This window comes from Papilio xuthus, unplaced genomic scaffold, assembly GCF_000836235.2.
Source record: "Papilio xuthus unplaced genomic scaffold, Pxut_1.1 DF826949.1, whole genome shotgun sequence".
NCBI lineage: Eukaryota > Metazoa > Arthropoda > Insecta > Lepidoptera > Papilionidae > Papilio > Papilio xuthus.
In genome coordinates this window covers 3,685,376-3,702,024 of record NW_013531700.1, presented here as the reverse complement: position 1 = coordinate 3,702,024, position 16,649 = coordinate 3,685,376, and the positions used below count along the sequence as shown (strand labels likewise).

The 16,649-nt window shown below is 33.9% G+C and overlaps 1 protein-coding gene across 1 annotated transcript in view; it reads left to right on the top strand.

Moving 5' to 3' along the window:
• The first annotated feature begins 42 nt into the window (after positions 1-42).
• The window catches only part of LOC106120588 (hepatoma-derived growth factor-related protein 2-like), a 66,327-nt gene continuing 49,720 nt past the window's right edge, over positions 43-16,649 (top strand). The window contains exons 1-2 of the mRNA XM_013315941.1: positions 43-158; positions 14,925-15,057. Coding sequence (XP_013171395.1) covers positions 99-158; positions 14,925-15,057 — 193 coding nt within the window. The 5' untranslated portion in view covers positions 43-98. The remainder of the gene's footprint in view (positions 159-14,924; positions 15,058-16,649) is intronic.

Sequence of the window (16,649 nt, the reverse complement as noted above, 5' to 3'; positions counted from 1 at the left end):
CGGCGGGCGGCGCTGGGGGCGCGGGGGGCGCGTGGGCGGGCCGCGAGCGCGAGCGCGAACGCGAACGCGAGCGCGAGCGCCAGGCTCGCGCGCACCAGATGTCGCACGCGCACGCCGCCGAGCCGGACGCCGCGTCGCTCTTCCCGGCACCTGTTAGAGTAAGTACCATCTCAACTTACAGTTTCCAGCACTCACGTATACCAATGGAATGGGTAGAATTATGAACTACAACGTTACTGTTATAAAACTGCTATTGCGGTGTCGATAACCTAATCCTCTATGTTGTCGTTGAAAGTTGTCACGTTTGTATCATATAATAATAATCTCAGATACAGATCTCTTTTGACCTTTAATAGATCTATAAATAGAACTAAAAACAACAAAAGTTGAAGAGTAATCAATTTGTATTTTTATTTGATAAAACTCTTCGCATTTAATATTTTCATAATACGTAGCAACAACGGGCTATTATTTTTATCGTCGTTATGAGCTATAACAGATTAAATTAGATAGTTTTCCGCAACGTCGGTAAATCCCAAGCGATAACGCACACATCAAAAGTGATTTATTAAAAGCCGTGTGTACCGTCATAAGTCTGGCCGCCACTGCGCAGAGTAGATTATTGTGTACGAAAAAAATATTATTCTCAGGATTTCTTCCAATACATAAGCGATATTTATCAATGCGAATATTTGGATGTATATTTTTGTTATATACTGTTGAACGGCAGCACGAATTTAAATGAAATTTGAAACACTTGTAGCATATACTTCAAGTGCTTAGGCATTTTTTCAGAGGCAACGCATCTGTAGTTCCCCTGTTGTTGGGAAGATAACCTTGGTTTTCCTGCTGCTAGATTGCTCCCATCTTACTTATAAATGCGAATTTATGGATGGATGGTTGGATGGCAATGGTTTTTTAGAAGGTATCACCAGAAAACCTGCACGGATGTAGCTTAAATTTGGCATAGATGTAGAACATTGTCTGGTGGGACACATAAGTTACTAATTTTTATTTTTAATATCCGTCGAACCGAGTCGTGGGCGATATCTAGTTTCTCATACAAATCCAAACATATGAACATCACTTAGTACTTTTTACAAATATTTCAAATCATTAAAATATCTAAATAATTAAATGTGTAAAACATAACAATATCCCCAGATGTAGTCGCTCTCTATTATTCAGGAAATGCAATCCACTTACAGCGGCGGTGTGGTACTCGTAATGTTTTAGAATTGGTTGGCTTATCGCAGCCGCCGGAGCGCGACCCACTTTGTGATGCGCCGAACATGCTGCATGTACAAACTCCTCCCCCCACACACTACCTATATGTACGAATGTCCCTTGTGAATCTACAATAATATCAAATTACTAGCTGTAGCCTGCGACACCGTCCGCGTGACATTCCAGACTATGTTCTACGTCTATGTCAAATTCCAGCGAGATCCATGAATCCGTTCTGGAGATACCTTCAAACAAACATCCATCTATATCTCCATCCATCCAAAAATTTATAATATTAGTAATATATTGTCAGTTACCATTAGTATAGAAAAAAAAATGTGAGTATTTAGTATAATATAGGAGTTTGATAGTCTGTCTAAAAGTAGGCAATGCATTTGCAAACTTTTAACTTTTGCGTATCTCTACAGGCAGTATCCACTTTGCTATTACAGGGCCAAGTGCTCTTTTACCATCCTGTACTATAATAATACTTAGATAAATTATAATCTTCAAATCTAAAGCTTCAGATGATCGTGATCTTTATCTGTGTATTTATATGTATTTGGTGTAAAATTTAGTTATATTTTAGTAAGATAATTTTGACTCTTTTGACGTAGGTCTCATAGCCTCTGATGAAAGTAATTTCACGCTTCAGTAGTTATAATTTGATGAAATATTCCTGAACTTTTACTTAAGACACATAGGCTTTCTTATTTAACGCCCACTCTGAGATGAATTTAGTGAACACTCTGTTAGTTTTTCGTGGGTGGTCCGACGTGGGTTGTACTTGTTAGTGTTAAAAGTATCGCGAAGTATTTACAGTGAATAATATTTTACATTAGCGTAGTATAACCTGTGTGAGGATGGTTTTATCTTTCTTATTGGAAACTAGTTGTTTCTCGCGACTTTGTCCGCGCGCAATTAAAAATAAAACTTTATTAGTAGCCTAGTTCTTCTAGACTATGTCTAGAGATCCAAGCAACCGTTATATCTATACATCCATCTATCCATCCAAATATTCGCATTTGGAATATAAATAATATAAGCTAAAAGTGCCTTAGAACATATTTAGCGCAGTCATAAATAATTTGTGAATTACTTTATCATGATTTGTATATGAATATTGAAAAGTAGCTATATTGGCCTTGTACTTGTTTTATGTTACGTCTTAGGCACTTTAGCTTTTTATACATTAATGTCATGACATATTAGAGAGAAAACTGACACGTACAAAGTCATAACGTGTTACTGTTCTGATTTTTCATTCAAAAAAAAACATACAGACGAATTGTTCGATGTATGTTTGTTTGTTTGAAGGTATCTCTAGAAGGGCTCAAGAGGTAGAGTAGATCATAGCCTGGAAGGAAACATATACTACCTATTGACTTTTTAATCCGAGCGGACGGAGTCTCGGACTCCATCTATTAATTAGATTTAATACAAACTTCAACCGAATTTTATTAATTAAATAATTTGTACATTTTGCCAGCCGACTAAAACTTCACGTCCATATCTAAATGATCCGTGTCCGACTTATTAAAGTTAATAGCTCGTTACACAAACAGGTTCGGTTGATTTACAATTCAAATGCAACTCGTGTGTGTATTTAATATGCGGACTGTCGCTCCTGATGTGCCGACAACCGAAGATTTCCACTATACCTTATTACTGCCAGTGTTAATTACGGTACAGCTGTTGAATTATAACACTAATAACAATGTATTAGCCCGTCTCTACACTGATGACAACTAGAACAAAATACATTTTAATTCGTCTCATTGTGTTTGAAAAATTGCGTTAATGTGTTTAAGTACAGTGCAAGCCTATTATCATGTCAGACATAGTTTTTAATCTGTTAATCTTACTAATATTATAAATGCGAATGTTTGGATGGATGGATGTTTGGTCGTATCTCCGGAACTGCTCAACGAATCTCGTTAAAATTTGGCACAGATTTTTTTTTTATGTCTGCGTGAACGAAGTCCCGGGCAGCAGCTAATTGTAAAATATTTGTCTGTGATTGCCAATAAATTAACTTTATGGTAAATAATGGTATATTGTTTCTTGTAGAGACACATTGACCTTAAGGAATTATTTTATAACAAAGGAATACTGTTAAGGTTATTAAACTTTTATCATAATTTAGTAAACTATCTTAAAACTGTTATCGCATGCGAGACTTTAAAAAAGCTTTAAAGGATTCTCGGCGTCACCGCAATTTCTAATTAGTATTCAAATGCAACCGCAAACAAACACTCTACCCGCACCGCCCAGCCTGCCACAATTCCTAGCCATTAGCGATATATTATAATAGTATTCAATACACGATATGTGGTACGAGTGGTTGAATAGATTCAAATCTAGAAAGGCTAGAGTTAAATACTAAATGTTGTATATCTAATGTCACTCGCTATAAAATAATTTGCCCAGACCTTTAACAAATACAATATATAACCTATTTTCTTCGTTTTTTTTAGCTATCGACTTCGTCCGCTCGGTATTAAAAAAAGGTTCCTAAAGGGTTTTCTTGGCAGTTATTTGAATTTTTCACACCTCTTAAACCTTCCTTAGACCTCCACGAACATTTCAATACCAAGATAAGATAAATCCGTTCAGCCGTTCTCGAGTTTTAGCGTGACTAACGAACAGCGATTGATTTTTAAATATTAAAGTAACAAATTTATGTTAAAGTATGACGTAGTAATGTTTCCTAATCTAATTCGCCATTAGGGTTGTCTACGGTATACTGTTGGCTTATATTTTTACTCTGTACAATTGTGTTACAAATGTACAGTTTGTGTACATTAGAGTAGACTGTGTATGTGTGTACAGTCGCGTAGACTGGGCTTGTGTCACGAAGTGGGTCGTGGCGAGCTAGCCGGCTGTGATAAGCCCGTCGCTTCGGAAACATTATTGTGAGTGCATTTCGCTCTCGCGGTACAGACCGGGGGAGGTAATGCTGATATCGTTAACTTTGAAACTGTTGACGCGGGAAATGTTTTGTTTGTTGCTCGATTTATTTTATTTGTTTGTAAAAATACACACTTTTGTATGTGACTGTATATGGTTTAGTATTCTTTTTAATTGAGTTGTTTTGTAATTTCTCGTTAATCTATCTGTCCCATCGCCCTCAACATTTAATATTAGTTAAAGGTTTAACCCAAATTGGGATATGTCCGTTTGCTTGTACTGTTTTTAAACAATTTATTAACTAAAATGTTGTTATTTAAAGCGAATAATCATTGAAACAATATCACCAAGTATTATCTACAGTAAACGAAGCCCTGACCTCGAACTCAGACATTGTTCCGACATGACAACCTTGTGGTACAATGCTATGGCGCAAGAGGGCGCGACTGTGAGCCTGTCACGACACATCACCGATCTCAATATAAGCGATAGCCCTCAAGGCATCCACTATCGGGCGATTTGAACGCGACACACGTACAAATCATGAAACTGTACTTTTTTTGTAGTAGTTACGGAGACAAATGATGATTCTTTTTTACTCGATATCCTTCAGTTCGTTACGAAATGTAACATTGTATTTTAGTTACGTAAATGTAGCAGTTTAGTTTGTATTAACTAAAAGTTGGCTAAGAATGTTATGTTTCTTTGTAACAATACTTTTATACAGTTTATAGCAGTTTCCTCATATAATCCAATATGCAAAGTATAAGATAAGGTCAGAAGAAGGTCTTACTTGGCTTGCAGCATTTAGTAGTATGTTATTACCTTTTAAGTGTCTCGGAGATGCCGAGAAATGTAAAAATTCCTACTTAATCTATGACCCACAACTCATTAATGTAAAAACAATTGTAGCGTAAACAATTGGGACTTTATAATACTAGCTGTCGCCCGCGACTTCGTCCGCGCGTAATTTAAATAGTAGCCTATGTAATCTTCCAGACTATGTTAGAACATATAGATGTAGACATCTATGTCACATATCAGTAAAATCCCTTCAGCCCTTATGAAGATAAGTTGTAACAAAAATTCATCCTAACAAAAATGTATCTAAACTTTCCCATTTATAATATTAGTAAGTGCTAATAACGCAATTTTAATGCGCATTTTTTTATTTGCACGGTTAAGGAATTTTAATTGGAATGCATTTTAAATAGTGGACCAGATTGTACAGTATCAATGGACTTGATGTCGTAATAAAAACACGATTTTGAGGTATGTGGGTCACAACGACGGCTACCGAATACCGCATTACCTACCAATGCCACGAACATTCGCACGATTAGATGACGCGCACTAAATATACAATGTGTTTAACGACGCTCTCTTGTATACGGGTAGTTAATTATAAACATATCACTGCTAATACACTGGAAAAAACTACACGTATAATTGAATATTGTGGGGTAAAAAAATAGTTATGACCCCGTTAAATTTATTCCCTAATCGGTTAAACAAATTCCTGGATTACCTATAGTTGTTTTATGCCTGTAGCGATATATAGCCATACTTAGCCGTTAAGTAATCATTAAGGGATATCCTTAGTATATTATGCAAAATTTGCACAAAAAGACTGATATTGTTTAAACTACCCTGAACAGTTTATCATTTAGGGAAATTTAAATACAGTTAAACATTACATAGTAATAAGACAATATATTAAATAATTTACGCTTAATTATGAATGACTAGCTGTCGCCCGCGATTCCGTCCGCGTGAAATTAAAAAAAAGCAGAAGTGTAGCCTATGTGTTCTTCCAGACTATGTTCTATATGTATGCCAAATTTCATTGAGATCCGTTTAACTGTTCTGGAGATATTTTCCAGCAAACATCCATCCAAACATTCGCATTTATAATGTTACGAATGATGACGCGAATTAATCGTTGACGCATATGCATTGTGAAAGCGAGAAAAAATGTCAATGTCATGTTAAGATTTTGGAGTTGCGGAAGTAATTCATACAAGCCGTGAAAACGAAACGGCCTTTGTAACGCTTCTCTCTCGTTTATACGTTGTTTTGTTTCAGCCCTGTCAGTTATCCATGACATTTTGGTAATTGTTCTCTTGCAAGATATGTAATACAAATTGCAAGTTAACCGTGGGTTTCTGAGACGAAGACTACTTTTAAAATATATTGTTACATCTGTTGTTTTCAAAGGTAATGATGGATGACGATATGCATTTACTTGAAGTGTTTATAAAAGGAAGTCTGCATGCAGATTCTTTTTAAATCTACAAAAAACAAAGGACACTCGTAGGTATGCGAATTTCCTTGTTTTCATTTGTTTCTACGTTACGTTTTCTATTGTAAAATGTTCTATTCGCAGAATGAAAAGCGATTTGGCGTAAAAAAGAGCTTGAATAGAACAGACGGTTTGTGTAGGCGGTTTTTTGATGATATAGTCCGTACACGCCGGCCACTTTATTTTCATACAGTACTAGAGAATCCTTCGCTTTACTTAGTTAACAATAAAACTGCTAAGAGATGTTTAAATGTTTAAGGTAAGGAGTACTTTAGTGTAGATTTGTGTATGTGTAAGTTTTAGTATTTTATGCGTGTTTATTTTCTGTGGCTTTTTAATTTTTGTTTATAATGTTTAGCTCGCTATCGCACCATCTCAGTTGATTTTAAGTTTTATAACCACAACACGCGAGTGCGTATTGAAATATTTACAGAATTTATGACGCTATATAAATGTTTTTATTGCTTTAAATGAATATGTTGGAAAGGAATGAGGTTACTGGACCAATTCTAATCTTATGTTTACTTTCTTGATGTTTGTATTAAATTTTATTTTAACAAAGTATCAATTGTAAATGGATACATAAACAGTTTTGCTATTTTAGGATAAATTAGACACGTAAATCTATCTATACCACAAAAAGAGTTACTTAGTACAAGCTAAATCGTTTTGTTTTACCAAAATCATATTTCTTTTTTATTTTATGAGATAATTTTGCATATAGAAATTTGCAATCAACTAAGTATATAAAACATTAGGCATGTAATAAAATCAAATTCACTTTAAGGAGTTGTTCTCTTGAACTTTTACTAATGCAACTGATCTCGTCAATAAGCACACGAAGGTAGTTTGCACAATTTATTAAATGCTTAGTTGACATCATGTTGCAACAATAACAAGATTTGATATTATTGTCAATCGTTATAAGGTACATACCACAATACCGGACTCTGAGTTGCTTTAACAATGCCGATGACCAATGTGTTGTGTAGTTTGATTTATCACTCCCTATTCTTATTTATTGACAACCTTTGTGCTGTTTTGTGATTTGTAGCAAAATATTTTAGATGATATTTAATAGTTAAGTAATTCAATGTAAGATATTATTTAGCTATGATTTTTGAAGATAAACCGCTCTTTAATTAAATACTAAGATTTATTCCGTTACCTGGATGGAAAAAATAAATTGGTCCAACCCCTCGTTCATATTTCGAGTCGGATCAAATCATTTGATATTCATTTAGCTTCAGGCGCCAACTGCGACACTGTCCGTAGAAACCGTTTGTTATGTTGACGGATGAATCCAATTGTGTATTCATCAAATTTAAACTTTATATGTATTGTGTTAAACGTGAATTTTGTATATCAGTTAATAAATAATTCAATATTAAACCTTATCGTATACCATTAAGGTTGGAATTGAAAGGAGCGGCGAATAATCGTAGTTAACAAGATGAGCAGACCATCAACAATGGTTGTTCGTAATTATGATATATTCATTCCATTACGTTACGGCGCCTAGTAGAATGTCAAAGATATACTTTTTGTGAAAACCAACAATAGACCGTAATTTAAAAATGTTCAGTTGATGTGTGTTATTCAATTTGAATTAATGCATTTAACTTTTTTATTTGAGTGGTGGATTATTTTAGTGTTGTTAAATTTTATGTACAATGTACCGAGCTTCTGTTAAATATTTCGAATAACTGAATTATTGGAGCTAAATTCCATATATACCTACTTTTATTTCCCATGTACAGTCAGCTGCATTAATATAAAAAATAGAAACTATTAAAGGGTTTTGGTATCGTAATAATATGGAATGATAAGTGAAATATATTTTTGAAACCAAAGGCATATACAAGTTTCTGTAGCTTTGTTATTGTATACATATTTATACGGTTGACTGTACATTGCTCTTCCCGGTTTTGTTATTGATCACACGTGTTCGATTGTTTATATTAATATTGCGTATACCAACGTAATTAATATAATGATCACGTAATTGAGGCAACGTTTCATTAACAGTTTCAATGTTTTTGTGTGTTGGTATTTCACGTTTCGTACAATACCAGTTTTTGTTTCAACCTTGTCAAGGCTGCGGACAAAAATTGTCAGGTGTTTGCGTACACTTGTAATGCTAATATTTCTTCATTCGCCTGCCTCATGCAAATATTCGCCGTCACCTTTCTACCTATAGGATATTGTGAGATAGACTGAGGGTTGGTTACACCGGGTAATGGCCGACCTACTACCGTTAACCTTACTGGATATTTATAATGCTTAGTCAACGCATTTTCCTTAGTTACCTTTTTTTGTTTTTGTAGTGTAAGGAAAATAAGGAAGTCTCACTATAATTTATTTAACTGGGGTAGACAGAGATAGATGGATTTGACTGTGTTTACAAAGCATAGTATTTGTTATATTATTTTGATGACTGTTTTATTCGTAAGTTTAGGTTAATTACTTACCCCAAAATACGTATGTTTATGACGTCATCATTGTATAATATAGATGTAATATTATAACCTATTTATGTTTTTATATTAACTAATGTTAGTACGAATTTTTATAATTGGTATCATACAAATTGTTAAAGATCCGTGAATTGTTAACATAAAAAAATGTATGCGTTTATTTTGAGATGGGCGATGTTTCAAATGTTTTCTGCGAAGTTGTTAGTCAATTTTGCTCGCGTCTTTTCGGCAATCAATGCCTCGATTCGAATCGTCAGTTTCATTACCTCTGCGATTGTTTGAAATTGAGTTTCGAACTGGATCGGATTTGTCGAGTTTGTTGATTGTCTGCACGTAGCTATGCGATAATATTACTTATACTGATTTGTTTTTGCTTCTGCTTCTCGTTAGAACTAAGCATTAGTTTTTTTTTCTAATGTGGCGATCTCATATTAAAAATTAATGTATATGATTGTACTTATATTTAACCTTAAGTTCATTTCTTTTTCTTTGTACTTATTAACAATTGCGTCATTTTTAAAACTGTAAAATTCCTATTATTTGCTATTCTAGAATTTAAATAATTTTATTCAATTCAAAAAGTAAGTAAAGTTAGGAATTAGTCACGGGGAGAATATAATATTTTTGTACAGATATTTTAATCCTTCGTTACTTGTTTCGGCAATGGATGGGATTTTCAAATTATTTTAACGTTTAATAAAATAAAGTAAGCCCCGCTCATAAATCTGCGGTAAGACCGAAAACGTTTAAGTAATATTGTATATTATACAAGGCCGCAAATTAAAATAGATTTCGCTGGTCATTAATCAAGAAGGAACGATAAGCCAGAATCGCTCAGCCGTCGTACAATGAGGCCACAATACAAATACAGTATTGTAGTGCTCCGCAAACGCGACGTCTAGACATTCACCCGACCTCCCCTTAGCCTCCTTTCCTGCACCTCGCCTTCCCCCGGCACAGTACACCCCTGGCATTCGAGGAAAGTATGCCTTCGTTATTGTATTGTTTGGAGCACCCATCTTTACTTCACGCCATTCGACATCGCACTCAGATATTAATGAGGTTGTCTGTAAATAAATGGATTACGAATAATATTTATTGGAAAAAAAATCTTAAACACATTTGCCATTGTACATAAGCTTTATTGAGTGTTTTATTTGACTCTTAGTAGCGAAACACTTTTACTATACATACGTTTGACTTAGTTTTATTTGCAGTTGAATTTGTAGTCGATTAAGTTGACTAATGGACACTTGCTATCCTTGTCTGTCATTAAGAATCTAATAGTGTGTTGCGTAGTCAATATTTCTGACGCCTGTTGATAGTAGATGTCATTAGGTTAATTACGTTGTAGTTGTAAAAATATAGCGAATAGGTATACAAAAATAGAGATATAGACTTAATTTCTGACATCAGAATCTCTGTATAAAAAACATATCGTCATCCCTATCATTATATTTGAAAAAAACAGAGATAAGAATATTTTTTAAATGTGGATTTCAATCTCAGAAACCCACGGCTAGTCATGGTTTATTTAATCAGTACTCAAAGTAATGTTATATTCAATTTAATATCCAGTTACGATGATATCTTAGGATTGGCGCAGTTTATTGCTGCACTTGCAAACTTTCTTGGAAAAGCTCTTAGCGTAAAGTTGCTTGTTGATGTAAACTGGTGATCTTTTTCTTCTTGCTTTTACCTCGGTTAATTTTAAAATTATTGCTTTGTTCTTTTTTATTCTTTAGATTGATTTTCAGCTTGACAAGTTCAAGCTAGATGCATTCAGCTGTGTATATGGGAAAGAGAAATGATTTTTAGGGTTTTCTCGGCAATTATTCGAATTTTTCTCACCCTTAAACCTTCCCTAAACCTCCATGAACATTTCAAAACCGAGATAAGATAAATCAGTTCATCCAGTTTTAGGGAGACTAACGTACAGCAATTGATTTTTATACACATAGATAAAAGTAATAATTTATTTTATGAGTAATTTACTTTTCTTACCGAAGGATAAAGGCATGAAAGTAAACGTTTATTCCAAATAAATAAATAATAAATACGCATGTTTTCCTTCATGTTTTGACAAAATGATATTTAACGTTGATTTCCGCGTAATTTTATGTATATTTTCCTGTTGCATGCTTTTTTTTGTTAACGTGTGTTTAACATTACTCTTTATTAAGTCACCCTCGCCTGTCTTTGCGATTTTTATTGCTGACTCCACGAGGGCTTTGAACCCTCTTAACTCTTATTGTAGCATACATGTGTTTACTTTATCTTTAATACTAATAGTATCTTCTTAATTGTAATGATTATGTTATTGTAGTCGTACTGTAGTCGTGTTGTAATGATTATGTTATTGTAGTCGTACTGTAGTTGATGGTGTTTTTATGAAATTACTCGAATAATAATTATAATTTTTTTTAATAAACTTACTAAGCTCTTTAATGTTTTATTTTTATTTATATGATTCAATTTGCCACACCAGTCCACACTCAGTGTCTTTGTCTCCCTTAGTGATTGATTAGTGTATTAGAGTAGTGCAGTTAATGTCTATTTATAATATTACTAGCTTTCGCCCGCGACTCCGTGCGCGCGGATTTAAAAATTTAATTAGTGGCCTATTTGTTCTTCAAGATTATGATATATATGCGTGCCAAATATTATTAAAATCCGTTGAGTCGTTCCGGAGATACCTTCAAACAAACGTCCATTAATCTAAACTTTCATATTTTTAACATTAGTAAGATTAGATAGATATAAATGTGTAATCGATATATTCGTGTTAGAAATACCCTTGAATACAATATAGACCTTTTTGAACTGCGTAGGTCTGGGTGATATATCGGTCACCTGGTACTAGCAACCCTGTACTATGCGGCGTCGCCCCGCTGTCAAAGGGGCATTGACACTGATGGGGCGTGGCCCCACATATTTATCGTACACATACAGACAAAATCAATATACGATCCTTGTGATCAATCTGAGAATTTTTACTCGATTAGGATATAAATAGATAGTTTAGATCACTTAAATTTGAACTAAAAGAATTAAAATACTAAAGATAAGCAAACATGGTTCTGGATCGATTATTGAATTTGTCTGATAACAGTATCAGTTTATTGATAGTCAAAATTTAGATTTTTAGTCGTAAAATATAGTAAATATGTTACGTATTTATTTATATTGTGATTTGGTTTAAGGCAGGCATATGTATTTAAAAAGTAAACACGGGAAACCTTGATTTGAATCTGGCGTCTTGTCTCATATCGCGTACGACTAAGACTGCACGATCTAAAATAGATTATGATTGGGCAAGCTTTTTCATATACACGATGTAAACATATGCATACGAAACTATATACGACAGACGTGAACATATACGAAAATATCATTATTAATATAGTTTTCCAGTTTTTAAATAAATGAATGTGTTATTTTTATCTGTAGAATATACTAGTAAGAGAAAAAATTGATTACTACTACAGTAGTAATATTTTCTTTTCTTTATTGTATCAATTTCGATTAATGTCTTTGTTTTGCGATTTGTCTAGAACGAATTCTTTCACAATGAGTAATCTTATAGCCTTAATGTTATAATGTAAAGTTTCAGTAATTTTACTGAGAAATAAATATTGTTCCTTTAAAATATTTATATCGTCTTCTTGTAGAATCGTCTTGTACAATAGTGTTTGTTTTATACATTGAAATACAATTTTGGTTTTATATCTTATATGTTACTAATATTCTAAATGCGAAAGTTCAGATGGATGGATGGATGTTTGTTACAAGCTATATCCATAACAGCTCCATGAATCTCGCTCAAATTTAGCATGGATGTGGAACGAAGTCTGGAAAAGACGTATGCTACTAATCAAGTTTTTTTTTCGCTCCGCACGGAGTCGCGAGCGACAGCTAGTCCTTAATTAGGATGATTGGTCATAGGCTTAGTCATACAGAGACTCATGGTTCATGATAATACTTATGTGTCGGCGCCGCGTGATGAATCATCATGTTGCAGCAACGCGGTGATTGATTTCGTGAAATGCTCGGTGTTGATATCGATAAAATTTAAAAAATATTGTAAACTTAAACAGACTATATAAAGTACTGGAGTACTATGCCAATTACATAGCACTTCATTCTTCAATATAAGGTAATGAGGGCACAAAGGAAAGAACATATTGTACGTAACAGCTTATTATATTTGATTTTCAATGTGGATTAGTCAAATTTAAATCTTTTGACATAAATATTAATTAATATTTGGTTAAAGTATCGATATTGTTTGGGCATCCCTAGTTGAGGTTTGGCGCGGTTTCGGAGCTACAGTCGCGTGCGATGCGCGCGGCCTTGCTGCAACAAACAGATATGTTTACCAATACATTATGTAGGTCGTGGTTGTTGTTGTAAATGTATTACTATAAGGAATATTTCGATTAAATGCTATTTTAATAAATAAGAAAGTATATGTTTAAGTTCGAATCGGCTTTAATGGCACGAGAAAAAGTTCCACTAAAAGTTTCACACGTTTATAGTGTAAAGGAAGGTATCTTTCCAATGTCATGAAACTAGTAATTAAACGATTAAACGTCTGGTACTTCTCCAGTGAGCTTCATGATACATCGAGACGTCGAGCAGTGCGCATGTGTGTACAATTTACACGTGTTTTTAATGCGTTGCCGCTCGCCTTGTTTATTGCCAATTAGACGAAGTATGTGAAATATAAATAGGTTATGACGTTACTGGTGATAAGAAAAACAAGCCCATTTATCGCGCTTTAATTTGACCGTTCGCTAGTTGGCAGGCGATGAAACGTTTTTTTTAAATACTGTAATAATTTTATAGCATAGATATTTATTGTTTCTTATAATAACATGTTTATAGAAATTATTGTTAAAAAAATAAGGTTTCCTGAGATTTTGTTTGATAGAGATTTCTTTTTTTTATTTAATGAATTAGTCACCTCATTACAGAACTCGATGAACGTTTATTAAAAAGACGATAAAACTAACACAATGTTGTTGAAGTTAGTAATTTCGTAATTCAATATCAAAACATTTCTTTACTATTTAACCTATATAGTAAAATTTCCATTGTGTATTCAGTGAAGCAACGTAATATTTAGACTAGAAGCAGAAGTTCCAATTAGTGTTGTACTGCATTACATCATAGAGCGATAATTTCCACACCCACGTTGCACGTCACGTTATTACACTAGTCTGTGGACGGCAAATACCTCATGTGAATCGTGAATGTTTGACGTGGAAACCTAACTCGCCGCCAGGGAATGCTCCGTTCACACTAACGTACGAAAGCGAAATGGAACCGAAACACATGAATGAATTCCGCTTCGTAATCGCACAGTGTGTCTGTGATTTGGCCAAACAAAATAATCTCATGTTAATTCATTTTAAACAGGGGGTTTGGTTAAGGGTCTTAGAAAGATGATGTTTAGAATTCTGCTAACATCGAACTTGTGAAACTAAAGTGGATTCGCTTGAGTTGCGTTTGCGTACATTTGTCTATTCGTAGAGTTTTGTTTCATTTCGTATGCGATACTGATTTGCGCCAGTGTACCAGGGGCGCGTGAAAACCGCGCTCGCCGCTCGGGACTTAACGAATCTCCCATTCGCTACTATTACAGCTGCAGAACAAAGTTTATATGAATATGCGCTTTCATTTCATGTTTTTTTTGTACGAGAGAACAAAGAGAAGGTATTATTTTGTACTCTGATACCGTTGTTTTTACTGTCATACATAAATATGCGAGTACTGTGTGATTAATAATTGTGTAGTTATTCAGATGAAGTTGCTATGTGTGTTTGAATTAAATAAAATTTTATTAAGATTGATTTTACCAATGTCTAAGCTAAAGGAATAAAGTTTAAGCCCACATCAGTATATGGTCCTTCAAGCACAAAATTTATCGGCATGTGTCTTTATGTCATGAGTTAAATAAAATTGTATCTTAAGTGGTCTGTTTTAAGTATTCCATTTGTTTGTAGGTCGTGGGCAACCGGGACCGCGTGAGCCAGCAGATCCAGATCAAACTAGGCGACTATCAGATCGCACAGACGCTGCTCGACGACCCCAGCAAGTCCATCGGTATCTGTGCTGAGCCCCCCAGCCCCGCGCCATGTGAGTACACAATGCAAAATATAATGTAACTCTCAGCTCCCGTTACTTAAACGGGGGATAGTCTTTATTTAGGAAGAGTTTGCCATACAGTTTGCTATTTGGTTTTTACTTTTTATCCTAGAAAAATGTACGGTCTGCGGAGCATCGAGCTGTATTTTTTTCATATTACAAAAATGTTTCCTATCTTTCTACAACAGGTAGTAATAAAAAAGTATAGTTATGTTGCCTTTAAAATGTCTGATAAATTTAACCCAAAATTTAGTTAACCGCAAAATAAAATGTAGTCTTCTGATTAAGTTATTTTAAAACGTTAAAATTTTGTCGAATGATATAATTCTTTTTGGACTAAAACGTTACGAAAGTTGTTAATTTAACAAGATTCCACTTCGTTTTATTGCATAAAATTTTCGGTTCGCCTCTCAAAATTTAATAGGACGTCTCTTATGGACACGTTTTAATTAAAATATCTTTGGAACGTATATAATTTTAAATATTAATTTTGGTTGTTATTTAATCTTTTATTTACATGTAAAATAGGTAAAATAGTCTATCAACATGTTATAGTATCGTAATATCTTGTTGCATTTTTGTGATGACGTAAGTCCTTTTTTATGAAAAATATTTTAACACAGAAATGACTTATTAACATACTCTGTAAATTACGTAATAAACCAAAATGGAAAATAAATATTTGTGATTAACACAAATCGTTTTTCCAATGGAAAACCCGATGCTGTGTGTTTGTGGTTTACACTACAATGTTATCTGACCCGCTGAGAGAAGCGCTGCTATCGCGGTTAATTTTGTTGAAATATATGATCCAAGAAAATTGCTTAAAAGAAAAAAATATGACTATATAATATGACAATGATTTTGTTATATGGCTGGAAGAGCGTTACTAAGTTAATAATTTAGAACTTATTCCTACCGGGTTAGATATCCTTGTCGGTAATAATCCGACAAAGATGGTGTGACATATTTTTGACATTTTCAATTATGCTCGTCGTGTTAGATAAGTTTGTATGTCTGTGTGTACGGTGTTTGAAAATCTTAAGACTTATGGCGCATCCTATGAAGGAGTTATTCTATGTAGGAGTTACGTTATATAGCCGCTTTTTGATTAGTTTACGATAGTTTTGACTAAAAATATGTATCTAATACGCTATGCGCTTAAAGTTTACGTAATAGCTAAGCGATCAGTATCTTTTCTTTTGAAAGCAATGATTAAGTTAAGGTCATTAATTTGCTGTTTATAATGAATTATTAGATTTCCTTATACTTGAAAATATCAACATTCTATTATTTGTTTTAATATTCAAGTAAAACCATTCAAATATGCCTGTATAGTGAATTTGTCATGATTTCTTTGTTTTTTTTTTCTACTATAAATGTTAAGTAAACGAGTAAATCGTTGGCCTACGTGCCAATATACATGTATCGATACGGCAATCCGTTTGATCGTGTCTCAAATAACGGACATTCCATTCTCAAAGGGTTCCCAAGATTCTTCGACTCGTTCGAGTATAAATTCGATTTAATTTTGTTCGGATTTACCCGTGCCGACTGAGATAGAGATAGTTGTGTGAGAGAGA